General features: G+C 51.8%; 2 protein-coding genes across 3 annotated transcripts; one reads left to right on the top strand and one right to left on the bottom strand.

Annotated features, from left to right (window-relative positions):
• Positions 1-116: 116 nt before the first annotated feature.
• Positions 117-21,599, bottom strand: PLEKHA4 (pleckstrin homology domain containing A4). Its single transcript, XM_021681248.2, is given in 21 exon segments — positions 117-541; positions 864-976; positions 1,379-1,437; positions 2,329-2,490; positions 8,307-8,383; positions 8,457-8,556; positions 9,852-9,917; positions 9,919-9,993; positions 12,484-12,582; positions 14,011-14,157; positions 14,302-14,382; positions 14,526-14,573; positions 15,710-15,784; positions 16,423-16,702; positions 17,071-17,286; positions 17,866-17,975; positions 18,134-18,234; positions 18,349-18,421; positions 19,960-20,067; positions 20,676-20,765; positions 21,216-21,599. Coding segments are annotated over 20 exon segments (2,334 nt in total). The 5' UTR covers positions 20,760-20,765; positions 21,216-21,599; the 3' UTR covers positions 117-281.
• A 1,647-nt stretch (positions 21,600-23,246) lies between these two features.
• On the top strand, positions 23,247-26,677 carry PPP1R15A (protein phosphatase 1 regulatory subunit 15A). Of its 2 annotated transcripts, XM_044922168.1 has the most exons (4): positions 23,247-23,455; positions 24,145-25,204; positions 25,295-25,824; positions 26,242-26,677. In XM_044922168.1, the coding sequence occupies exons 2-4, from the start codon at positions 24,154-24,156 to the stop codon at positions 26,587-26,589; spliced, it is 1,929 nt and encodes a 642-aa protein (XP_044778103.1). In that variant the 5' UTR covers positions 23,247-23,455; positions 24,145-24,153; the 3' UTR covers positions 26,590-26,677. The 2 variants fall into 2 exon arrangements, with proteins under 2 accessions (XP_044778103.1, XP_021536924.2); XM_021681249.2 differs by having other exon boundaries at positions 24,145-25,824.
• Positions 26,678-26,936: the final 259 nt, after the last annotated feature.

The raw sequence follows: 26,936 nt of genomic DNA, 5'->3' as shown, positions 1-26,936 counted from the left end.
CCCTCAGGACACAGGAGTCCACGACTCCAGCTCTGTCCCGAAGAGACCCCAGCGTCACAACCTCAGACAGACAGAGAGAAAGCTATTGACTAAAAGTTCAAAGTTTTAATCCGAATTTGGACAAGTGTTGGGAAAACCAAACTTTGGCCATAGAAACGTCTCCCTCCCCAAGCCAACGAGGACCAGACCACGCCCCCAGGCGCCCTGAGTGGCTCCACATCGCGGGGCGGTTCCTCCGGGCCCCGCCCCCACGCTCCGAAGGGCTGCGGCGCTCGGGCGGGTCAGAAGCTGGACTGCAGCAGCGTGACTCGCAGAGGCCACGCCCCCTCCTCTTGGGTCATGGCGGGAGGGGCGGTCCCGGATTCCCACGTGGGCTCCCAGGAGGCGGGGCCTGCGCCGCGCCCACTACCTCGGCGGGAGAACCCGGCGGAGCGGGAATTAGCCACTGGAGATCTTGGGGGCGAGGTCACCTGGGGGGTGGGGTCTGACGGAGGCGGTGGCGCAGGGGGAAGAGGGTCTCCTCGGGAGTCCGAGTTTCCACCTGGACGGCACGAGTGGACGGTGAGAATGGCAAACTTTGGGACACAGGAGACCGGACCCTTAGTCCCCTCCTCCCTCAGACCCACAGGCCTGGCCCCCCACCTCCACCCCCAGATCCAAGAGTCTTGAACCCCTGTCTCTTCCTGCCTGGGATCTGGAACTCCCCAAAACCCTCTACGGCACTCTCCCCATCCAGACATAGGATCCCAGCAGCTCCCAGAACCCTCCCGACCAGAACCAAGGATTCCAGGCTCTGGGTCCCTCTTCCCCAAAACCCCTCTTCCCCAAAACCCAGGAGTCCAAGGTCCCCAGCCCCTCCTCACCCGTCATCATTCTGTGCCACTGCGATGCCTCAGTGGCCAGAGCTTGAGAGAGGCTGAGGACTCTCTCCCGGTGCCCTTCGGCTGTCGGCAAATAAGGGGTGGTATTCCTCGGACTGAAAAAGAAAGAGAGATCTGGGGGACGTCGACAATTAGCTAGTACTGCAGTGCCACGCGCGTCCTTCTGGGAGTTGTAGTCCTTAGGCCATGTCCCTAAAGGACTTTAAACAGGGTGTGGCCCTCATAGAGGCCTGCCCGCGTTGTGGGATTTGTAGTCTAGTCCTCCCTAAATTTCACCCGCTTTCCTGACGCAGGAGCGGAGTTTGATATCGACCCAGTTCTGCAGTTTGGGGAACTGCAGTTCTCATGTAGATCTAGGTGCTTTCTGATGCCCCAGGAAGTCAAGCATCCCTAGAAGGTTCTGCAGTCTGTACTTTAGTACTCAAAAGACAGCAATAATAATGCCTTCCCTTTGGAAATTGATTTCCTGCTTTTTGCCCCGCTCTCCAGTTCTTTACCTGCTCCAGGATCCAGAGCTTCTGAGCCATTTGGGGGCTCCTGAGTGTCCCTGGACAGGCTGCAAAGGAATTGGGGCCTTAAAATTCCTCCTCACCTGGAAGTGCCCACGTTCTCATTTTGAGGGTGAAATGAAGGGGGCTCAGAGAGGGAATGAAATTGCCCCAGAGACAATGTTTAACTTTACATGCATTCCTGGAAAACAGCAAGAGTTAAGAAAATCCGCCCCCCCCCCACCCCCCAAAACACATCCTTTTGCGCTCTGGGAAATGGCTTATCACAGAACCTCTCTTCCTTCATATGACCTCCACAGGACTGACAGATGATCACCCCCTTATTTACCTATGACAAGGCCAGGAACAGGCCCTCCAAATTCACAATTTTTGGCTCATAAGGAATTAGCTGAACTGCTCGTCCCCCTAATACTAACTAGACAGAGAGAGAAACATTTGGTGTTCAGCTGACTGAGACACCTCCTGATTACAGAAATAATCCCAGCTGTAAAATCACCCTACCTATGACTTGTCTAATTACTCCCTAGGAAAGTCTCAGATGAAACCATCGGCCGAGAGACTCTTATCTTCGGATCTGGAAGGCTCTCCCCATTGCGACGGTATGAATATAATCATTTCCTTACTTGCTCATTTTTCCCCCCTTTGATAATACATAGTAACTAAAAAAAAATAAAAAAGCAGGGCCCACAGTCCAGACCTGTGACCCCCATCCTGAGGGAAAAACATTGGTGAAGTGAAGAGGTCTCTGCCTCCCCCGCCCCCACCCCACAAGGGGAGCAACCAGCGTAGGTACACTTTGGGGTGAACTTGGAAACCCAGCTCTGGGTAAAGAGGGAGGGAAATCCCTATTTTACAGAGAGGGAAACTGAGGCTCACACTAGGAACAGAGGATCCACTACCACCCCACCACCCCACCTTGCACCCTCTGTTCCCTTCACCCTCGGTTCTGTGTCAGGCTGGCGTCTGGCTGGGGACAGCGTCCCCCCCAGAGTGAGAAGCCGGGGCGAGGCTGGGCGAGGGAGAGGCCGTCCACACTCCTGGTTTCTGCGTATTCTCTCCATCTGCTCCTGAGCACTCATCCGAGGCCGGGCGAGGGGGGCCTGGGGAGATGAGAAACACCTTGAGGCCCCAACCTGGGCCTCCTCTTTCTCTCTTCCCTGAACCTCTTGGCCTCCAGTGTTGCGCTTTCCAGTAAGTTCATCACTAGACTCAGAAGGATCTTTCTGCAGCCAGAGCTGAGGCCGTCCTCCCATGCCTCCAAGCACCCTCAGGACAAAGGTGTTTGAGGCCCTACCCGCCCCCCTAGCCTCATTTCCATCTGCTGCCCTGTTCAAATCCAAAGCCACAGCCTAACAAACACCCACATGTCCTGGACATGCCCACCTTCCTCACACTGGTAATTAGGAGCCGGGTTGTCAACTCTGGGTTCCTTGTGATAAAAAACAACTCTGAGCTTAGACAGAAATGCAGGAGGAATGAGATGCATTCACTAAATTGTCAAGAGGATCCGTCTGGGTTGGCCTTTGAGAGGGCTTTGTGAGCACTCTCTTGCTCCCAAAACCAGACGGACGACACAATAGGGACAACACCATAACACCATGTGATAAGTGGAGTGGGTGGCCACAAGACAAGGACCTTCCAGAAGCTAGGACGGAGGCCTGAAACAGATCCTTCCCTGGCACCTTCAGAGGGAGCACAGTCCCGCTGCCACCTCCATCATGGACCTCTAGCCTTAAGGACTTAAAATGCAAGAGGACAGAGATAAATCAAAGAAGAAGAAGAAAAGGGGCGCCTGGGTGGGTCAGTCGTTAAGTGTCTGCCTTCGGCTCAGGTCATGATCCCAGGGTCCTGGGATCGAGCCCCGCATCGGGCTCCCTGCTCAGCAGGAAGCCTGCTTCTCCCTCTCCCACTCCCCCTGCTTGTGTTCCCTCTCTCAGTGTGTCTCTCTCTGTCAAATAAATTTAAAGAAGAAGAAGAAGAAGGAGAAGGAGGAGGAGGAGAAGGAGAAGAAGAAGGAGAAGAAGAAGAAGAAGAAGAAAAACCCACTAAAATGAAACCAGAACTCTGGAGAGAATCCCAAGGGCGTGGCTGGACACCCGTTTGCTGAGAGATTAGACATGTGACGTGGGGATCCAGGAAATCAGCTCAGCAGAAATGCCACCAGCCTGAACTGAAGGGGACAGACTGGGGATGACATGCAGGAAGGTTGTCATTCGGGCAGGAACCAGGCCAGGCCGACAGGTCTCTCCTGCTGCAGACATGTGTCATCCTTCAGGAAACGGGGGCCATGTGGACACAAACGCATACAGCAAGAATGCCAGGGGACACGTGGAGTTCTCTTGCCACCAGTCAAGGGACTATCAGATGCCTGGGAACAGACCCTTCCTGGGTGCCTTCCGAAGGAGCATGATTTTGGACTTCTGGCCTACGACCCGAAGACAATCCATTTGTTGTCTCAACAAACAAAACCAGAGGGAAGAGAACCCTTAGCTGTAGCCTCCTACTAGAAGATTTTAGGGAGCCGGCTTGGGATCAGCTGCCTGGTATAAGGTCAGTTTACTCTGGTTGGTTCTGATCTGGGCAATTGTGAGTCACAGGTCCACCTGCTGTAAAAATGATGGCCCCTGTATATTGACCCTATATTTTTTCTTCCCAGTGGGCCAGACCATTGGCCCCAAGCCGCCATCACCAAATTCCAAGGTTCACACACCCACTTGTTTTAGACACAGCCCAAGTAGGCAGATAATTGTAGCCATTTACAGCCTGCCGGCTTTGAATCCTCCAGGAAACAGGAGCTCCATCCCAGGACCCCGAGATCATGACCTGAGCCAAAGCGCCCAGTCCTAAACACTCCTGCCTCCGGAATCCAGCAATTTCGGAACTCCCCACGGTAGGACATCGGCTCTCCGCTTTGCTTGCGGAGACTGCATCTTACGAGAATAGGTCTGTCTTAAGCAAGTCATACATTCAGCTTTGCCTCCAACACAGACTAGCAGCCTTTGTCGGGATCACCTCCATGCTGTTGCACATACAGCTTGCACCCTCTGTTTGAAGGACCATTTTCTGCATGGCCCACATCTTTTTTTCACTCATCTGGACTCAGCTTCCCAATTGTTAAAAAAAAAAATTAATTTTTAAGTAATCTGTACACCCAATGTGGGGCTCGAACTAACAACCCCAAGATCAAGAGTCCCATGCTCTACCAACCAAGCCAGCCAGGCCCCCCAACTTCCCTATCCTTTAAAAGGCTTCCTGATGCTTTGAGTCTTATCCCTGTCGGTTATGTAGGATTGGATTTGTATCTCTCTTCCATCAGATGGGAGCATCAGGTTTAATTCTTGGCTGGACCCCCAACCCCTCCCACAGGGCCTGGACCCCAGCAGGCCTCTATATGCTGAGCAAATAAAGGGATTTGAGATTTCTTCCTGCAGCTACCACCCCTCAAAGCTCAGGGGAGAAGGGAGAAACGGCAGCTCCTTGGCCCTCCTAACACACTGCTTGGATTGGTCATCTGCTTATGTCTTCTTTGTGGGCATCAGAATGGTCCTGCCAAGACCAGAAGCCAAGCTTTTCCTGCAGGACCCCTCTACCAGCTTTAGGATGGGGGGAGCCATAGAAAAATAGAGGTCGTGATGCAGAGGTTCATCACCCAGCAAATTCAGCTCAAAAGCGTAGATCCTTGGGGTGCGTGGGTGGCTCAGTCGGTTAAGCGTCTGCGTTCGGCTCAGGTCATGATCCCAGGGTCCTGGGATCAAGCCCTGTGTCTGCCTCCCTGCTCAGTGGGGAGCCTGCTTCTCCCTCTGCCCCTACCCCCAACTCATGTTCTTTCTCTCCCTCTCTCTCGATAGCTCGAGATAGCATTAAGTGGAGAAATTCAGGTTTCATAGGGTACGCATGGGGAATCCACACAGACGTGGAAATTCCAAAGGCAGTCGGGCAAAATGAGGTTATGTATGTCGTTCTGAACCAGGGAGAAGGGGGCAACGGTCTGGGACTTCAGGGGAAAGGAAAGGAAAATCACACTTCACAGGGTGATTAAAAGAGCAGAGGTTTAGGAATTAGATGGTTGCCCTGTCCTACAGATGGGTCACTCAGATAACATTTATCTCAGCTAATAACCTTTCATCTGGGAAAGACCCCCAATCTAGATTCTTCTATGTAGTTAGGGGAGGGGCAAAAGTTTCTCTTGAGCCCGTAGGGTCTCAACTACCTTCAGCTCAGAATAATCATCGTGCCGAAGCCGAAGTGGCCCATCTTGGGGTCCCTCAGCTGCTATACAGTTCATTGCTGATCTTCAACAGTGTATGTGTATCAGGGACCAAGAGATTCCAACTGGTTTGCTCAATTAAAACGAGACCTCCCTGGTCCCAGGGTCCTGGGATCGAGTCCCATATCGGGCTCCCTGCTCCGCGGGAAGCCTGCTTCTCCCTCTCCTACTCCCCCTGCTTGTGTTCCTGCTCTCACTGTGTTTCTCTCTGTCAAATAAATAAATAAAATCTTTAAAAAACAAAAACAAAAAAACGAGACCTCCCAGGGGCGCCTAGGTGGCTCAGGTCATGATCTCAGGGTCATGAGATCAAGCCTTGCACTGGGCTCCGTGCTCAGTGAGGAGTGTGCTTGTCCCTCTCCTAACCCTCTGTTCCTCACCTCCCCCCACCCCCACCCCCCCCCGCTCACCTGTACTCTCTCACTCAAATAAAAAAATAAGTAAAATCTTCAAAAAAATAAGAAATAAAAAGTGTATGATATTTATAATCCATTTTTATTCCACTCTGACTCGATCAATCATTTAGTTGTTCATTGCTCTATTTTCCACTCTGACTCGATCAATCATTTAGTTGTTCATTGCTCTATTTTTAAAAACCACAAATTTAAATTGAGAGGTTATTTATAAACTGAGTCCCATTTAAGTATGAATATTCATAGTATTGCTAGAGGAATGTAGTGTGTCTGATTAAGGGCGCTGTGCCAGACGCTGCTGGAAGTTTTATTTATTTATTTATTTATTTATTTATTTATTTATTTATTTATTTATAGATTTTATTTATTTGACAGAGACATAGCGGAGAGGGAACACAAGCAGGGGGAGTGGGAGAGGGAGAAGCAGGCTTCCCGCGGAGCAGGGAGCCCAATGTGGGGCTCGATCCCGACACCCTGGGATCATGACCTGAGCGAAGGCAGACGCTTAACGACTGAGCCACCCAGGCGCGCCGGGAGGTTTTATATAATACACAGTATATGCATCCTACTACCAGCCTAGAATCGGCAAATTTTTTTAAAAATTATTTATTTGACAGAGAAAGAGGGAGCACAAGCAGGGGGAGTGGGAGAGAGAGAAACAGGCTCCCCGATGAGCTGGGAGCCGGATGTGGGGCTCGATCCCAGGACCCTGGGATCATAACCTGAGCCAAAGGCAGACGCTTAGCCTACTGAGCCACCCAGGCGACCCTAGAATCTGCAAATTTTGGCATTTTGCATTACATCTGGTCCCCAGGGTTTTGGATGAAGTTTGAAGATCGGTATAAGTATAATCTACCTTCCTCTCAACATCTTCAGTTCTTCCACAACCTAGTGGAAGTTAGGTTATCTCCCGCCTGGACTGTCCTCACTGGGTCCCCTGCCTCGGAGTTCGCCCCACAGCTTGTTCCCCGCATGGCTGGCAGAGGGCGCCGGCTCCCGCTTATCGCAGCCCAGAACCCTCCGCGGGGCTCACCTTGAACCACAAGCCCCAGCACGGTCCACCGCCAATACCCATCTCTCCTCTCCTCTCCACCCCTCTCTCCCTCGCTCGCTCACTCGGTTCCAGCCACGCGGGTGGCCCCTAAGCACCAGAAATGCAGTGAGTGCAAGCGATTTTTAAAAAATTTTATTTCGGGGCGCCTGGGTGGCTCAGTCGTTGGGCGTCTGCTTTTGGCTCAGGTCATGATCCCAGGGTCCTGGGCTCCCTGCTCGGTGGAAGGCCTGCTTCTCCCTCTCCCACTCCCCCTGCTTGTGTTCCCTCTCTCGCTGTGTCTCTCTCTGTCAAATAAATAAAATCTTTAAATTAATTAATTAATTAATTTTATTTCCTTTTAATTCATTTAAATTTAAATAGTCCGATGTAGCTACCCGCTACCTTATTGGGCAGCCATGAGGATATATATATATTTTTAAGATTTATTTTATTTATTTGAGAGAGAGAGAGAGCGCACGAGCGGGAGGGGCAGAGGGAGAGAGAATCTCAAGCTGACTCTGGGCTGAGTGCAGAGCCTAACTCGGGGCTCCATCTTACGACCCTGAGATCACGACCTGAGCCAAAACCAAGAGTGGGATGCTCAACCAACTGTGCCACCCAGGCGCCCCCAGCCATGAGGATATTTAATAAATATTTTCAAATGAATGAATGAAGTCCTTAATACATCTAAGTACTATTTTCTTTTCTTTCTTTCTTTTTTTTTAAGATTTTACTTATTTGAGAGAGAGAGAGATAGCGAGAGACAGCAGGAGCAGGGGGAGGGAGATGGGGAGGGGCAAACGCAGGGCTCGATCCCAGGACCCTGGGATCACCACCTGAGTGGAAGGCAGATGCTTAACTGACTGAGCCACCCAGGCGTCCCTAAGCACTATTTTCAACCCTAGTTTGAGATCCAGTTTGAATCTTCACATCAGCTCTGGCGGGGATGGGGGAGTGGGGTGCTAGGAGCTCCATTTTGCAGATGAGCACACGCAGGCTGAGAGGTTTCATAACAGACCCAAAGTCACACGGCTTAGAATTAGCAGAGACAAAATTCAATCCCAGCACTCTCAACAAATCTCACTTTCTCTGCTCTGGGGTATAATCTCAGAACTCCTTTCTCCCAGCTGTTTGCCCAGAGTGGGTGGTGGTCAGGTTAAAGGGTTACAGATGGGCCTGAGGACGCGCGGATGGACCACCTACCTTGGTTCCTGGTTGTGGGGAAGCCGGCCGGCGACTCTCGGGGCTGGAGGCCCGGGAGACCCTTGGAGATCCAAGACCTGGGAGTGCAGAACAGGGACTTGGTGAGGGCAGGGAATGCCAAGCAAGTCCCATCCAGCCCAGGACGCTCACCTGAGCGAGGGCTGGAGAGGTCTCTGTCGCCCCCGGGGGGCCGTCCCCAGTCAGCCTCAGGGGACCGGGATGAGCTCAGTTCCAAGGACTCAGGCAGGCTCTGGAGGGGTCAGGAAAGGAAAATAATGCTTATCATTGTCATTCTTTTTTTTTTTTTTAATATTTTATTTATTTTTTGACAGAGAGAGAGACAGCAAGAGAGGGAACACAAGCAGGGGGAGTGGGAGAGGGAGAAGCAGGCTTCCCACTGAGCAGAGAGCCCGATGCGGGGCTCGATCCCAGGACCCTGGGATCATGACCTGAGCCGAAGGCGGATGCTTAAGGACTGAGCCACCCAGGCGCCCCTATCATCGTCATTCTTACTATTTCTCAGACACTCAGCAACCAAGACACAGCATGAATAGGAGTCAGATTGAAAACCAGTCTGGTTTCAAATCTCAGCTCTGCCATTTATGAGCTGTGTGACCCTGGGCAAGTTACTTTACCTCTCTGGGCCACATTTCATCTTTGATATGAAGATCGCATTGAATCCCCTCCATAAACCTGCAAAGCAGCAATTATTATCCCTATTTGACATATGGAGAAGCCAAGGCCCCAAGAATGAAGTCAACGGCTGAGATCACAAAGATGGCAGAGCTGGGATCTGAGCCCAGGTCTCTCGGATACACAATCAGATGATCAAGGCCCACAGCAGCTCTAACCCAACTACGGCAACAGAGGCTCTTGCCTCCTGAGGGCCTACTCCGTGTCAGACACTTTCTAATCATCATCTCTCCTTTTTACAGAACCCTACAAGTTGAGGGTTATGATCAGCGGTGTCTCGTAAATGTTGAATAAATGCCTCTCTGGGAGAAAACCGCCCTGGTTTGCAGCATTGGCCAATCTCTGTGGTGCAAATACTCCCACCATGGTCAATTTCAAGCTACCAATATGACATCACTGAATACGGAGTTGAGATGAGATGCACAGAAGTGGCTTTTGAGGGGCGCCTGGGTGGCTCAGTTGGTTAAGCGACTGCCTTCGGCTCAGGTCATGATCCTGGAGTCCTGGGATCAGTCCCGCATCGGGCTCCCTGCTCGGCAGGGAGTCTGCTCCTCCCTCTGACCCTCCCCCCTCTCATGCTTTCTCTATCTCAGTCTCTCTCTCTCAAATAAAAAAAAAAAAAATCTTTAAAAAAAGAAGTGGCTTTTGGGAGGTGCTGGGAGCTGGCTCCAGCATAACACTGGACTACGATCACAATATAACAAAGAAACAAAGGCTTCTGGAGTTTAGGATACTTGCCTGTGGATGGTTAGCTGAGAGAAAGAAAGGGAGAGAGAAAAAGGTTGAGTGGGTGATGAATTGTGCAGATGGGACAGGAAGCTGGGGGTGGGGAGAGAGGCTTGTGAGTCTCACCTCCCTCTCTGATGACTCCTCGCCTTGGAGTGCGGGGGATGGGGAGTCAGGTTCAGTGTTGGGGGGGTGGCTTTTGTGGGCCCCCCAGACCTGCCAGCGTGTCTTCCACCATCCATAGCTGCTGCTGAGCAGATGCTCTGTCCTGGGAGGAGGAAAGAAATCTGTTATTCAAAGGTGGGAAAATGCCAGGAGGGTTAAAGTTGGGTCTGAAATCAGTGAGGCTCTATTTATGGAGTCCTAAATGGATTATGTACGCATGGGGAGGTTATATTTGTGGATATCCATTTCCATGTGGATATCCCATTGACCCACCACCATTTACCACAAACATGGTCTTTTCTAATCTGCTCTAAAGTGTGACCTGTTATACATAGGTGAGCATATAAATATGTGAATCTGTTTCTGAATACCCTATTCTATTTCTTTGGTCCATTTGTCTAAACTACACTGTCTTATTAACTGTAGCTTTACAGTCAGACTTGACATTTATTTGCCTTAGTCCTCCAGCCTTGCTCTTGGAGGTTGCCTTGGCTACTCTTAGTCTTTTGCACTTCCAGACACAATTTAGAGTCAGCCCATCAATCTCTACATAGAAACCTCCCAGATTTGTATTGGGATTCTAAATCAATTTGGGGAGACTACATCTTTACTTTATGTATCTTTTCTATCCACGAGCATGGTATATCTCTCCATTTATTTAGGTCTTCTTTAAGTTCTCTCAATGATGTTTTGTGGCTTTCAGAATAGATGTCTTGTATATATTTCATTAGATTTTTTTCTTGGATATTTAATTTGTTTATGTCAATTACAAACACTATTGCTTATAAATATTTATTCTCTATTCATTTGGTACTAACATACAAGAAGATAATTGATTTTTGCATATTATCCTTGCATTCAGTGACCTTGATGAATTTGTTTATTCTAATAGCTTATCTGCAGATTATTTTGAATTTTCTACATTTATACAATCATGTGTCATCCGTAAATAAAAAACAGATTTACTTCTCTGGTCCTTACACCTTTATTTCCTAGACTTGTACTGTCTAGGACCCCTGGTACAATGTTAACTAGAACTGGTAATAGCAGACACCCTCATCTTATTCCAGCTATCAGGCAGAAAATTCTCAATATTTCACTGCCAATTATGTTTGCTGTAGGTTTGTTATAGATGTGTTATCAGATTAAGGAAGTTCCCTTCTATTCCTATTTTGCTGGGAGCCTTTATCATTAATGGATATTAAATTTAGTCAAATGTTTTTCCTGCATTTATTGAGATGATCATGTGCCTTTTCTCCTTTTTAAAAAAATGTGGTGAGGGGCGCCTGGGTGGCTCAGGCATTAAGTGTCTGCCTTCGGCTCGGGTCATAATCCCAGGGTCCTGGGATCGAGCCCCGCATTGGGCTCCCTGCTCCGCGGGAGGCCTGCTTCTCCCTCTCCCACTCCCCCTGCTTGTGTTCCCTCTCTCGCTATCTCTCTCTCTGTCAAATAAATAAATAAAATCTTTAAAAATAATAAATAAATAAATAAACAAATAAAAATAAATTTAAAAATGTGGTGAAATACATGGACTGATTTTCAAGTGTGAAATTAACCTTGCATTCCTGTAATAAAGCTTATTTGGTTCTTTTCATATATTGCTGGTGCTGAGAGATATTTAACACTAATTGGTGGGGGATTAGAGTTGAAGGGTGGGTTTTAGGAAGAAAGGGAATGGATTTAACATGAAGAGAGCAGAGCTTAAATCTGTGAGTATGCATTTAATACTAGATGTCAACAGTTTGTTTAATTTCGTTTTTTGGGCTTGAATCCACCACCCCGATCTCAAGACCTGAGATCAAGAGTCAGACACTTAATCAACTAAGCATCCAGGCACCCCTAGAAGTCAACATTTAAGGAGTGCCTGGGTGGCACAGTCAGATGAGCATCTGACTCTTGGTTTTGGCTCAGGTCATGATCTCAGCCCAGAGTCTGCTTAAGACTCTCTCCCCCTCTCCCTCTCTGTCTGCCCCTCCCCCATCTCTAAAATAAATAAATAGATCTTACAAAAAAGGAAGTCAACATTTTAAACTAAAGATATATGTTTCAGAAACTCAATTATTAGGCTTAGATTGAAGAAGTGGGGGGAGGGGCTCCTTACTGACTCAGTGGAGCTTGTGACTCTTGACCTCTGGGTTGTGGGTGCAGGCCCCACCATGGGTGTAGAGATTACTTAAAAATAAAATCTTAAAAAAAAAAAAAAAAGAATGAAGAAGTGGGTCTGAAGCTAAGCAAGGAGGCTTATACTTCAGAAGCGGAGCCTGAACCAAGGGATTGGATTTAGAACTAGAAATTCCAGAGGATAAATGTAACAGCAAAAGTCAGGAGGCGGGATGGGGACAGGGCTGAGGGGTGGAGCTTTGAACTGGAAGACAGGGCTTCAAAATTAGAGGGGAGATTTAGAACCAGAGGGGAGAGTGGTTCCGAACCTGAGACAGCTCTTCAAATGAAGGGCATGATCTCAAGTACAAACAGGGGTTTAAAATGAAAGGCAATGACAGTGGGGAGGAGCTTGAAATGAAGTGGGAGGGGCTTCAATGCCCAAAGGGTTTTCCGGGGAAGATGGCGGAGAGGGCGGAGTTGGGGGACGTACCTGGGGGGAACCAAGGTGTAGCAGGTACTCCAGGGTCTCCCTCAAGGTGCCCAGCTCCTGTTCCAGACTGCTGTATGCGTCCCAAACCCGCTCTCGCTCCTCAGGTCCCAAAAAGGGGGAGACACAGGTTTAGCATGCCCACCCACCAGATCTTTCCCCACTCCACTTTTTCCCAGCTGAGGAGGAGGAAGAGAAGCCTGGTCCCTAGTGCCCTGGGGGGTATATGCACTACAATTCCCAAGAGCCTCTTCGCTCAGTCCACTAGGATCCCCAGAGTCTATACGGAACCTGCCATTCCAATGAGCTGCTAGTGTAGACAAATAACAGATTTTCCTTAATTCTCTGACTACCTTTGAACTCCCCTAGGGAGATAGACTCTACAGATCCAATAAGCTCGTGGGACAGTCAAGATCACGAGCCCCAAGTGCCCCCCCGGGGAAGCATCACCATCATCATAGCAGTTAACATTGATTAGGCACCTACCATGTGCGAGGCACTGTTCTTAGCTCTCATTTAATTCTCATGAGGTTAAGTATTATTAATGTCTCCATTTTACAGATAATAATTATAGCTAATATTTCTTACCATATACCAGGCACCTGTTAAATACTCATATACACTTCTTCTTCTTCTTCTTCTTTTTTTTAAGATTTTATTTATTTATTTGAGAGAGAGGGAGAAGCAGACTCCCCGCTGAGCAGAGAGCCCGATGCGGGACTCGATCCCAGGACTCTGGGATCACGACCCGAGCCGAAGGCAGACACTGAACCGACTGAGCCACCCGGGAGCCCTCATATACACTTCTAAGGTATATATTTAGATGACATTTATATGATTTATATTTATATATGTATATATTTATATGCTATATATAAGATATATAAATATATAAAATACATTCTATATTAAATATAACACATCAGTGTTCATTCATTCATGTATGTTATGTATAAATATATGTATTTATGAAATTCTTATAATGACTCCATGAAGTAAATACTATTTTTATTATTTGAAGTTTACATAAGAGGTATCTAAGGCCCAGAGGGGTTAAGTAACTTCTCTAAGGTGACACAGCTACAATGAATAGGAGTCGGAGTTGAGATTCAAAGCTAGGAAGCCCATATCAAATTCACCCTCTCAACTCACTAAATTAAGTCTCCTGTTTCTTGGCTGCTTGCCTCTCGCCCTCTAAGACTGTCAAGATGACTGATTTAAAACTTGGGGTGGGGGGAGGGCACCTGGGCGGCTCCATCAGTGAAGCACCCGACTCTTGATATCAGCTCAGGTCATGATCTCAGGGTCGTGAGATGGAGCCCGGGGTCCAGCTCCGCGCTGGGCGTGGAGCCTGCTTAAGATTCTCTCCCTCCATCTCCCTCTGCCTCTCACTCCCCTAAAAAAGAAAAAAACTTGGGGAGAGCAGAATTCTCAAGAACAACCTTCCCATGAGCTTCTGCTGTCGGGTTTCCCTTAGCTAACACCCTGTAGAGTCCTCCTGGGAGGGCACGCTCCTTCCCAGATGCTCACCTGAGTCAGGTGACAAAGAGTAGCCCTCACACTGACCAGTCGGTCCTGCAGGAGGCGCTGGTGCCCCCATGCCCTCCCTGGAGCCGCAGCCTCTCTGGTTTGGCCCAGCTGCTGCCTGGTCAGCTCCAAGGCAGCTTCTAGCTGCTCCTGCACCAAAAGGGAGGGTGGTTAGGCTTCTGAATCCACATTCAGCCCCAGGGATAGAGAAAAGGTGTCCTCCCAAATCCTTGGGTGTGCTGGGGAGCAGGAAGGGAGAGGCCAAACGTCCTTCCCCATCTCAGAGCCTCATACCTTCTCCTCCTGCCTCTGGTCTAGCTCCTCCTGCAGCCTCCTCAGGAGCCGGTCCTGCCCACACAACTTGGTCAACAGAGTCTGGAGAAAGGAGAACAGGTGCTACTTATGGACCAGACCTGGCTCTTCCCCTGTCCTCCCTGCCACTCCCCACCCCCACCACCATCTAAAGCATTCTCCCCCAACTCTGAGTACTTGGAAGGGTTTAGACCACAGAAACTTACATCTGTCTCTAAGCTTTGGGGAAAACTTGAGTCCAGGGGGGGACCTGGCTGAGGAGAAGGAGAAAAGCCAGGGGTCACATGGACAGACAGGCCTTTATTGTAGCTCAGTGCTCAGTCAAGCCCTGTTTCTATCGATAGACCCCCTTTTCCTTAGTAGCTTTTTTTTTTTTCCTTTTTTTAAATGTAAGGTCCATGCCCAGCATAAGCTCCAGCGTAAGCGTAAGCTCCAGAGCCCAACCTGGGGCTTCAACTCACGACCCTGAGATAGAGACCTGAGCTGAGATCAAGAGTTGGATGCTTAACTGACTGATCCACCCAGGCACCCGCTTATTAGCTTCGTTCCAAGCTTTAGCAGACCTCAGGAGACCACATGCCAGATTCCTGGCTTTAGGAAGATCCAATGACTCTGTTATCAAAAAGCTTCAGCAATGTTATAATTATTGGAGAACATTTAGACATTTCTTTTACAACTGAAAATAAAATAAGGATGCTCGCTACTATTGTTACAGTTTAACACTGTATTAGAGATCTTGACCAATGCTATAAGAAAAGAAAAAGGAAACAAGTAGAAGTGTAAAAATAGGAATGATATGCTCATCGACCCAGAGAAACCAACGAAATCAAAGAGTGATTAGAATAAGAGAATTTAGGGGCGCCTGACTAGCTCAGTTAGTGGAACATGTGCCTCTTGTTCTTGGGGTCTTGAGTTCGAGCCCCACGTTGGGTGTAGAGATTACTTAAAAAAAAAAAAAAACTTAAAAAAAAAAAGACAAAAAAAATTCAGCAAGGGTGCCAGATGAAAGATGAAGTTCCAAACATCAACAGCCTATCTCTACACCATCCATAGCTAGAAAATATAATTTAAAAAAAAGAAGATACCATTTAAATAGCTATAAAAACTATCAGGAATTTAGGAGTTATCTTAACAAGAGCATATAAGATCTCTATGGAAAAAAATTTAAAACAAATAAATACCCAGAAGATGATATGAATGAATGGAGAGATATTCTATATATATGCTACCCAGTTTGTGGCAGCCCTAGGAAACTAATAGAAGCATCAGTCAAGGGACCTTGAAATATTCACTCTTCTGTATGCACACTAGTCCAGGAGATGACATTCTCCATAGCAAAGAAAGCAATGGAGGGGGCTCTGGCAGATTTGAGGTGCCCCAGGACACCTACCAATAAAACCATGGAAGCCCGTGTCCCGGGAGCTCTCGGGGGTAGTTGGAGATATGTGGAGGAGCCAGAGGGAGCCTGGGAGGAATATTGAAATAGAGATGTTTAGAAATTGGCATGTTTTAGTAACAAATATTAGAGTGGGTGCATCCAGAATTGATGTGACTTAGGAGACACTTTGAGGTTCACAACTGGATCCCCGCAACTTCCTCAACTACCTGTTCTCCAGCTTTGTGCCACTGTGGGAACACATAGGATGATAATAAATGGACAAGCCTGGCAAAACTGCCCCAGGGTTCGATAGAAGTTGCAATCTACTCTCACTCTCACATTTGTGTTTAACTGTGGATATTCTGGGCTACAATTCCATGATGCTCAGAGGAAATAGCAGGTGACCATCTTGGAAAGCTAAACTGGAGACACAAGACAGGTGCACTCCAGACTACCTCTCCCAGCACTGTCCTGGAGGACAGTATTCTGGACTACAATCCCCATAATACTTAAGGTGTAATGGCCAGAGACTGGCCTGAAAAGATGGCCCTGAGGACTGATGGGAGATGAAGTCCACTTTCCCCCTCACATCTGAACCCAGATGTGATTATGTTGAAACACAATCCCCATGATGCCCAGGGGGCCATGGCCTGCAGACCAGCCTGGAAAGACAGACCATAGCCATATGGGAAATGTAGTCTCCCTCCCCATTACCTCTTGCTCACCTGTGTTCTGGCCTCCTGACTCCAGTGCTGGGGACTCCTGGGGGGCCTTCCTCCCCCAGGCTCAGAGGAGGGTCCTCGCCGGGGAGTGGGGGGCCTGGAGAGTGTCTGGCGCTGAGGGCCCCAATCCAGGGGAGGCCGGACATCAATGCGACTCAGAGGGGTATGGGGTCTGGCAAGAGGTGCTATGTCACTGGAGGATGGAGGGGGTCTGCGTGCAGGAGCAGACCGGGGCCGGGGGAGACTCAGAGGGGAGGGAGGGCGAGAGAGGGCTGTGAATAGGCTGTTGGGCAGAGAGAATAGGGGAACTGGTGAACTAGAGCCCCCTCACCCTACTACCCACCCAGTCAGCCTCATGTACATGTCCCCTTTCAGTGAGTCTCATTGTCCCTCTAGAGTAGAACCCTTCTCTATTAGCCTTATCCTGAAAAACTTCCCCCTTTGTGGCATCTCCTCCTTAGGACTTCCTTTCTATGGGTCCTGACCTCACAAGAACTCCAGCAACTCACATCCACTCAAGAGAGAAAGCACTAAGCCGCACCTCGAATCAGCCGCAGACCCCGCCCTTCTCTTAGGCCATGCCCCCAACATAGCTTTTCCTCTGACGCTCTGCCCCGTAGAACTTTCTTGTCCCAGACTCCCTCAACTCACTCCGGGCTCCTGGTCCTCCGGATCCGAGGTCCAGATTGGAGGTCGGCTGTGGGGCTAGGGGTGAGCAGCCCGGACCGTCCACGACCTCTGGAGAGCCGAGCCACCTCTGGTGACTCTAAGCCGTGTCTCTCTTCCCCTCTGCTCACTTCCGGGGGACCACCGGGGCCGCCAGGGCCCTCTCCGGGCTGGGGACGTGCGGGTGACCTGGGTCGCCCACTAACGAGTGGGCACAGAAAAAGACATCACTCCTCTGTACCTCATGACAGCCCTTATTCCCATTTCACGGGTGAACGCACGGGAACCTACACAGAATAAAGGGTAAGTGGTGCACGATAAATCATTGTTCCCACTTTGCAGATGGGAAAACTGAGGCCTCGAGTGTGGAAGTGACTAGTGCAGGGCTACAAGGTCCATTGGGGTTTCCATTCCATTCATTCCCAGAATGAAACTTTCGAAAAGCCGGAACAGTTTGTCTAAAGCCTTTCTTTTTATATTTGACTTTCCTTAAGCGGTAGCTTTGGGGGTGGAGACTTCTGAGGGAGCCAGTCAGAGTATGGAATATTGATGGAGGGGGGCTGGACAAAATGGTGGGCGGAGTTTAGAAGAGAAAGACTTTTTGCTGATTGGAAGACATAAAGTTCTCTGGAGGTGGGGCCTGAAGGGCGGAGCCGCCTTAGCTAGAAGATGTGTGATTGGACGTTGAAGAGGCGGGGCCTAAAGGGGAGGGGCTGGAACTAATTAGATGGACTCCGATTGGAGGTACAGGTCAGGGGCGTGGCCAGGAACTATACTCACCAATCGTCCCCCTCTGCACGCGAGGCCCGGCCCAGCGCCCTCAGCCAGCCGCGCAGATCCTCCAGAGTGTCAGCGGCCAGAACGTAGGTCCTCATGCCTGGGTGCTCGGCCTGCGGGGAGAGAGAGCTGGGGACCTGGACGCCCGGGCCCTCTAAAAAGGAGGATGCCATGGGCCCTAGTCAAGGCTTTTTATCTCCAATAATGGATGCTCCCATGGCTGCCCCCGTAGCCTACTGCCTTAGTGCCCACGGGGAACGGACGGACTCACGGTGAAGGTGAAGCGCCGCCCTCGGGGGGCTCCTGGCCCATCTGGCCTGATACTGTAGCTAGGGAGCAGGACGCTGCCCAGGACGCTCTCCTCGCGGCTGTCTGCAAAAGAGGGCCTGGGGTCAGGGATCACACAGGGATCTGGAGGCCAAGAGGCTAAGGGAAAGGGAGGGTGGGCGGGGGGCCCGTCCACCCCGTGCCAGCCGGGGCACTGACCCTTGTAATAGAAGAGGCAATGGCCGGAGAGGACGAACCAGCGGCGTTTCCAGAGCCGGAGCCCGGAGCTGTCCTGGGGAAACAGAGTGGGAAGGGAGGCCTGAGTAGAAGGGGAGTGGGGAGAGGAAACGTGGAAATAAAGACAGTGACACCCGGGGACGGAGAAACCCAGAAAGAGGAGAGGAACAGACACATGTTTGCTGCAATAGATTGAGCCGGAGAGCTGGAAGCCAGAGTTTAGGGGTTGAGCTCACATAGATTCTGGACTCGGTCAGGCCTGAGTGGGGCTCCTAGCTCCACCCCTCTCGAACTATGCCATTAGACTAGTCATTTCCTGGCTAGGACACTCGTGTTTTCTCATCTGTCAATTGGGGATTGAGAAGTTACCAGAAGGTTGGAACGAGCTACTGTACAACCCGTGGGCCGGGACTTTATATACTCAGACTTTTGATTGGATTATTCCGGGGTCAGACACACAGAGAGGCCAGGAAGGTGGCATTGGGAGCCCTAACCTGAATCCTGCGTCTCCCCATCTCCTCTGCCACAACTACTCCATCTCCAACCTTGTGCCCCTCTTCTCCTCTATAATCCATTCCTACAGAAGTCAGGTTGATCTTTTTCAGTTATGTCAGATGGTGGGAGTCCCCTGCTCAAAACAGAGCCTACCGTCATACTTAGAATAAATCTCAAATTCCTTCCCTTCTTTTACTGGCTTGCAGGGAATCTCAAACCTGGGTCTGCATAAAAATCACCAGGGGAGCTTATTAAAACACAGATTCCTGGGTCCCAACCCCAGAGTTCCTGAGTCAGTAGATCTAGGGTGGGCGGGGGCTGACAGTCTGCATTTCCAGCAAGTTCCTAGCAGGGACACATTGCAAACCACTGCCCTGCCATCCCTCCTATCTCCACCCTTGGCTGGCTCCAGACACCAAGCTTTGGCCTGCCATAGGGCCTCTCGCTCTCAGATTCCCTCTGCCCCCCAGCTCTTAGCATAATGGGCTCCTTCTCGTCAGTTCGTTCTCAGCTCAAATGACGCCTTCCCTGACCAAGAGTCAAAGGATGCCCTCAACCCTCTACCACTTTCGTGCATATCCTCCTGTGTTATTTCTTCAGAGCAATTCCTACAATCTGAAATATGCTAATGTAGTACCCGTCCCTGCCCCCCCCTTGAGCGTACTATAATTTTTTTTTAATATATATTTTTAATTTGTCAGAGAGAGACACAGCGAGAGAGGGAACACAAGCAGGGGGAGTGGGAGAGGGAGAAGCAGGCTCCCCACTGAGCAGGGAGCCCGATGAGGGGCTCGATCCCAGGACCCTGGGATCATGACCTGAGCCGAAGGCAGACGCTTAACGACTGAGCCACCCAGGCGCCCCTTGAGCGTACTATAGATACTTGTTTGTCTTATTTGGGCTTGGCGTGTTATAAATATTCTGAAAGTGGTCACTGAATGAATGAAAGGGTGCAGGGAACAAGGACAGAAAAAGGGGAAAAGCCTCGTTAGAAAAAAGGAACACGTTTGGAGACTGGGAAGGAGAGAAACAGGGAACAGCCAGGGGCCCAAGCTCTAGCGTCACTCAGTGTCCCTTCCCTTCTTGTGCTCACTCCACCTGCTTATGAAGCCAGCCTCGGATGTGCACCGGGAGGTTGGGATCCCTTCGGAGAGCATTGCCTCTCTTCCCGAAGGCGTGCACCTTGCTTACTGCCCTGGTAGGCTTCTGAGGAGAGAAGGAGGACAGAAATGAACAGGATGGTCTTGGGTGCCATGGGATGCAGGCAACCCAAGGCCCTGGCTCGGCTGCCCTTAGACACCAAGCCAAGGAGGGAACTGACTTTTGAGATCAGAACTGGATGTGCATGGGGGCGCCTGGGTGGCTCAGTCGGTTAAACGGCTGCCTTCGGCTCAGATCATGATCCCAGAGATGGAGCCCCGCATCGGGCTCCCTGCTCAGTGGGGAGCCTGCTTCTCCCTTTCCCTCTGTCTGCCGCTCTGCCTACTTGTGTTCTCTCTCTCTGTGTCAAATAAATAAATAATCTTAAAAAAAAAAAAAAAAGAACTGATGTGCATGGAGTCCAGCGGGACTGTTACTCTGGTTGAATTAGGAAAATCCGAGGGGTGGGGACAGCTGGGAGTGCCTGTGAATTCCTAGCTGGGGCTGTTGGGCAGTTTGGGATCTTACTAGGTGTGGTGGAACCCATCGCTAAGGGTCCTTGCCCTTAACAACGGGAATCCTTTGGGTTGGCACAGAACCCAGGGCTGGGAAACAGGAGGATGGGGCAGTCCAGAGCCCTGCCCTCCTCCCCAGCCCCTCCAAGAACCTCGAACCTTGGTGCTCAGGCTGCCCAGCGAGGAGATGGTGGAGGCGCTGCTGGCCAGGCTGAGGCTGCTCCGAGGTCTGCCCTCCTCCATCAAGGGCTTAGGGAGAGAAAGAAAGGGTCTGTGTGCCTGTCTCTGCAGCTGACCCGGCTGGGGACAGAGACGGGGTCAGGGGCTCGCAGGTCGGAGGAGGCTGAGGAGAAAGAGCCCGTTGTCTGGGGACTGGGGGGCTGGGGGAGGCCCTGGCCCGGGACTGCATACCGAGAGTGATGCCAAGAGAGGTGGGCGGCACTGGCAGCTGCGGGGAGGGGGCAGCTGTCTGCAGCCCAAGACAGAGAATAGGGGCCCCTTTATTCTTGCCCCCTGCACTCTAGGCAGGAATTTGACCCTCTCTGTGCTCAGGGAGCCCCCAGTCCCTGCCCCTTCCCGGCCGCCCCCAGCTACCTGTCTCCTGCCCTCCACCCGCACCCCCAAGAAAACCCTGCCAAGTTCTGGGATGCCAGGAATGCACACCCAGGCAGTCCCTCCCAGGCGAGCCAGGGAACTTACCAGCTCTGGGGTCCCAAGGGCGGGGGCAAGAGGGCCGTGTGAGTGCTGGGGCCCCCAGCTGCAGTGTCCCTCCTTTTCTGGCGGGATGGGGGACGACCTCTCAGACCTGTCTCCCTTCTCACCTGCTCACTCACACGCGTTTTACTTTTCTTTTCGTCTCTCCTCTCTTCTGGTCACTCTTCCCTTTCTTTCAGAGCGTCTCTGTCTCTGGCCTCACCTTGTCTCTCAGTCCCTAATCTGTCTCTTCCAGTCGCCTCTCACTCATTCTCTACCCCCACCCCCCAGCATTTCCCTTCCAGTCTTACTGTTTCTGTTCCAGATCTTTTTCGCTCAGATTTACAGAGTCTCTCCTCCCCAGGTTTTCGTCTCGTTCTCTCCCCCTCTCTCTCCCTCACCCTCAAGCTCTTCCTCCTTCTCTCTCTGTCCCCACCGACGCTGTTTCCTCCTCTCCCTCAGATTCCCCTTCTGTCTTCCTCCCCTCTCGGATTCTCTTTCCTCCCTGCTGGTCGGCCAGCCGCCCACGCTGCGGTCTCCCCTTCCAATCCCGGCTGACCCCGCCCCCCGTGTCCCCCCCCCCCCCACTTCCAAGCCTGACCCCTGGCTCAGCTGCCCCCACCGCTGAGGGGAGGGGCTGGCCCCCCCACTGACTCTTGGGTCCCTGCTGGGCTGGGATTCCTAACTGTTTGGAGAGGAGGAGCTGGGCCCAGACTCCGGGGTCGGGCCACTGGCACGCTGAAGGAAGGTAGCTGGGATCCTGGAACTAGAGGGGTTCAGACTTCTGGGTACCTGACAAGGTGTGAGCCTGGAGTCAGGACTCCTGAGTTGTTAATGGAGCCGGGCATCTGGAAATGTGTTTGAGCGGATGGGTCCAGGTTTTCCAGGGAGGAGAGAGTGACCCTGGACTCCTGGATTATGGCTAGGGCAGGGTAAGGTGGCCATGTCAAACATCTACCTCAGATCCAGGTGAGAATTGTGTTCTAGACTGAGGATGCTGCCCTCCGGAGGGAGACATCGTCCCTGGGCATATTTCGAGGCCAAAACTATGGACCAGGTAGGGGGGATGGGCGGGGAATTGGGACTGTGTACCTGGTCCTGGAACTTGTGGCAGGAGACCCCACCCCCATGAGGTTCAGTCGTTCTACCCAGCCAGGATTTCAATTTGTGTATGAGCTTCTTTTTTTTTTAATTTTTATTTATTTATTTATTTGACACACAGAGAGCACAAGCAGGCGGAACAACAGAGGGAGAGGGAGAAGCAGGCTCTTTGCTGAGCAGGGAGCCTGATGCGGGGCTTGATCCCAGGACCCCAGGATCATGACCTGAGCCAAGGCAGATGCTCAACCAACTGAGCCACCCAGGCGCCCCTGTGTATGAGCTTTTGTATGAGTTTGAAGTGGGTGAAATCCAGGTATGGAGTCTTGTGCTTGAGACCAGGAAGGAGTCTGAGTTTCTGGTTTCGAGTCCACTCACCCAGTATTTGTTGAGCACCTACTATATCCCGGGCACTGAGAAAAAAAGCAGTGAGCAAAGCCAAGTGCCTGCCTTCAGGGCGCTTACATTCTTGTTCTCGCCTCAATCTAGACTCTGCGGCGACCACCTCGGGCAAGTGACTTAATTCCCAAGCCTCAGTTTCTCATCTGTGAATATGGACTGTGTAAAAACAATGCTCTCCCCTCCCCCAGGAAGGAAGCGGACCGGCTGTGACGATGGGAGACTCTAGCCTGGGTCCTGATGATTAAGTCGGGGCGGGAAGCCCGTTTTCCCACCCCAAGAGCCGTTGGGAGAGCGCCCGGGCGGCTGAAGCCGTGCACGCGTTTGATTGACAAGCTCGCGTGTTTCGGGGCGTGGTCGCGCTCGGAAACGCCGCCGTGTAGTCACAAAACCCCCGGAATCTCCGCGAGAATTCCGACCTTACTTTCCCTTCCCCCAGCCCTGACGCCTTGGTTTCGAAGCTTCGCCTCCCCTCGTGACGTCATCACGCGCGGGCGCGTAGGCCCATAAAAGCCTTGCGGGCCGAACCAGTTCCCAGCCTCGCTGTGGATCATTCACGCCGACGAGAAGAAGCCCGCATCTCTTGGCCGCGACGGTGCTTGCAGCAGCAGGTGATAACCTGAGTCCCCGAGCCCGGCACCGGAGGGCGAGATGAACGCGCTGGCCTCCCGAGCCGTCCAGATCTGCGATCGCTGGTGGCACCCCGAGCCGGCGCTCTTGCCCCCCGGGTGACGCGCAGCCCCGAGTCGGTGAGTGAGGGGTCCGAACGCCTGGCCCCCCCAGCAGCTGGGGCCAGGGATCAGACTCCTGGTCAGTGAGGAGGGAGTTTGCACTTCTGGGTACCGAGACAGGAGGGTTTGAGGCCGGGACCCCTGGGTCCTGAGGAACGAGGGTCTGGGAGCCCAGACTCCTGTGTCTGGGGAGAGGTGGGACCAGGACGCACTCCAGGGCTCGGACTTGGGAAGGAGAAGAAATTGGGAGCCTGAGCCTGGCGAGAGGAGGGTTCTGGAAGCCAGACTCATGGATCCCCAGTGGAATGGATGGAACCCCGCGGGGGCCGCAACTTTTGGGTCTCAGGGGGAGGAGGGTGATGAGGGCCTGATTTGTGGATCCTCAGGAAGATGAGAGAACCAGGAACTAGGACTTTGTCTCCAAGGGAAGCAAGTAGAGGGCCTGTATTCTCAGTTCTGGGAACTGGGACTTCTGGGTCTGAGAGAAGAGGCTGGGGGCTCAGACTCCTGGGTATTGAGAGGAGAGAGGTGGGAACCACACTGTGCCTCTGCTGGAGATGGGAGTGGCAGGGATCAGCAAGGAATGTGGGGCAGGGACTCTCTCGTTGCTATTTGTGTTACTATTTCTGTTGCTATGACTCACAGTCATCCCTTGATGCTCTCCCTTACATGGCTTCTAAACTCTATTTCCTGTTGTTTATTTCCAGCCCAGACAGATGGCCCCAGGCCAAGTACCCCATCAGCCTGCCCCCTGGAGGGATACCTACGCCTTTTTCCTCCTATCCCCGCTGATGGGCCTTCTCAGCAGGGCCTGGAGCCACCTGAGGGGCCCAGGACCTCCAGAACCCTGGCTGTTGGAAGCATTAACCGGAAGCCATCCGGGAGAAGCTGGCCTGGGGGGAGAAGCTAAGACATTTCCCGCCACCTGCCATGCCCCCTGGGGCAGGTACTTTCAAGGGGAGACTGGAGACAGTGGAGCAGCTGAGGATGATGAAGTGTTCTGGGAGGCCTGCCATGATCTAAAAGCCAACAGTTCTCCTCTTGAAGCCTGGGAGTTTTCAGAGGATGATGAAGAGTATGGTGGGGAACAAGCAACTAGTGTCCCTAAAGAGCAGGGAAGTGAATTTATAGATGGCCAGCCTGCTTCCTTGTCCCCCAGCCTTCTGGTAAGAGCCCTGCAAGAACCTCCTGGAGAGGAGAAATCTGAGGAAGGAGCTGCGGAAGTTGAAGTGGTCACGTTCTTCTCTTTTCCACCAGGGGAGGAGGAGGAAGAGGAGGGAGAAGCTGTAAACAAAGAAGCTGCCAGAAGCCCTACTGCCCCTTTATCTCCAGGATCCAAGCCCAAAGCTTGGGTGTACTGTGCTGGGGAGGAAGAGGATCAAGCCACAGAGGAAAAAAGAACAGAGAATAAAGAAGTCATAAAGAACTCCGTTTCCCCCTCATTTTCAGGCTTTCACCCCAGGGCCTGGGAGTGTTGTTCAGGAGAGGAATCTGAGGAGGAGGAAGATGAATTCAGTGATTCAGGAGCAGCTGAGGAGGAGGGAGAAGCTGAGGGTCCCTCTTCCATCCCCTCCACAAGTGCCCTTGTGAGGGCCTGGGTGTTTCGACCAGGAGAGGACACAGAGGAAGAAGATGAGGACAGTGATTGGGGAGCAGCTGAGGAGGAGGGAGAAGCTGAGGGTCCCTCTTCCATCCCCTCCACAAGTGCCCTCTTGAGGGCCTGGGTGTATCGACCAGGAGAGGACACGGAGGAAGAAGATGAGGACAGTGACTGGGGATCAGCTGAGGGTCCCTCTTCCATCCCATCTACAAGTGCCCTTGTGAGGGCTTGGGTGTATCGACCAGGAGAGGACACAGAGGAAGAAGAGGACAGTGATTGGGGAGCAGCTGAGGAGGAGGGAGAAGCTGAGGGTCCCTCTTCCATCCCATCCACAAGTGCCCTCGTGAGGGCTTGGGTGTATCGACCAGGAGAGGACACAGAGTTAGAAGATGAGGACAGTGATTGGGGAGCAGCTGAGGAGGAAGGAGAAGCTGAGGCCACAGATACCTTTTCAAGGGCCTGGGTATATAGGCCAGGAGAGGACACAGAGCCGGAAGAGGATTCAGAAGCAGCTAACTCTGAGCCAAGTCCCTCCCTTCAGGCTCAGAGCACCCTCCACCGGGGCTGGACATACCGGCCTGGAGAGGACACAGAGGGAGGGGAAGTTGCTGAGGAGTGGGGAGAAGCTGAGCCCTGCCCCTTCCGAGTGGCCATCTATTTACCTGGGGAGAAGCCACCACCTCCCTGGGCTCGTCCTCGGCTGCCCCTCCGACTGCAGAGGCGACTCAAGCCCACAGAAACCCCCACCCGGCATCCAGACCCTGAGACTCCCCTAAAGGCCAGAAAGGTGGGTACTGAGGACTCAATTTCTTGAGGCTTAGGGAGGAGTTGGAACTCCTGGGCCTGGGGTGGGGGGGCGCGGAAGGGCTGGACGGCCCAACCTCTGGGTCCTCCGTGTGTTGCAGAGGGTTGCATGTGAACTCTGTTGGGAGGGCTGTGTTCACTGTAACGCAAGCCTTTGCAAGAGGCTGGGGCCCCGTGGGAAGGGGGGAGCAGCTGTGGCTCAGATCAGCACCAGGAAACAGTCTCCACCTGCAGTGAGTCACGTGGAGACTGCCTCGGGCCAGTGACTAGCAGGTGACTCAGACAACAAGCATTTTTGCATCACTCATTTTTGTTTTGGTTCTCTTTCTCTCTCTCTCTCTCTCTCCCCCTCCCCACTGTGGACACGTGGGTCTTGCATCCGTGCTGCTCCCATCTCCAGGTACACTTCTCTGAGAAGGTCTCTGTCCATCTCCTGGCTGTCTGGGCAGGACCGGCCCAGGCCGCCCGCCGGGGACCCTGGGAGCAGCTCGCCCGGGATCGCAGTCGCTTCGCCTGGCGGATTGCCCAGGCACAGGAGCAGCTGGGCCCCTGTCTCACCCCTGCCGCCCGGGCCAGGGCCTGGGCCCGCTGTGGGAACCCTACCCCTCCTCTGGCCGCCACACCTGCTCCTCCCCAGATCTCACCATTGTCCTCCATCCAGGCCACACCCTTGAGCCATGTTGGGGCATCTCCCTCCACTCCTGTGTCCCCGTCTCCTTGCCTGGACCTCAGTGGGAGGAGTGGCTAAGATCATGGAGTTTCCTGTTTCTATTAGCTATTTATTTTGGGGGGGTTGTTATATATAAGAAATAAAACCTGCTGATTTGTAGCAAAGCAATGTCACCATCACTGTGTGTATCTGAACTGACAATAATCCACTACCCCTGGGATAAAGGCGAGTACCTCAGTAGAGGACAAACTGTATTTCCCATCATCCCTCAAATTTGCCTCTTCTTGCCCTGAGGCTTCTTTTGAACTAAGGGCTGGTGGGTCTTGTAGTTTTTCTCTGGCATCGGCCTAAATTTTATTAAACTTGGGACGATTATCTCCCCAAGGGGGCTGGGAGCTGGACTCACTGATCACTAAAAAAGGGTT

The sequence above is a fragment of the Neomonachus schauinslandi genome, chromosome 16 (genome assembly GCF_002201575.2).
Source record: "Neomonachus schauinslandi chromosome 16, ASM220157v2, whole genome shotgun sequence".
Lineage (NCBI taxonomy): Eukaryota > Metazoa > Chordata > Mammalia > Carnivora > Phocidae > Neomonachus > Neomonachus schauinslandi.
This window is presented reverse-complemented; position numbering and strand designations above follow the sequence as displayed.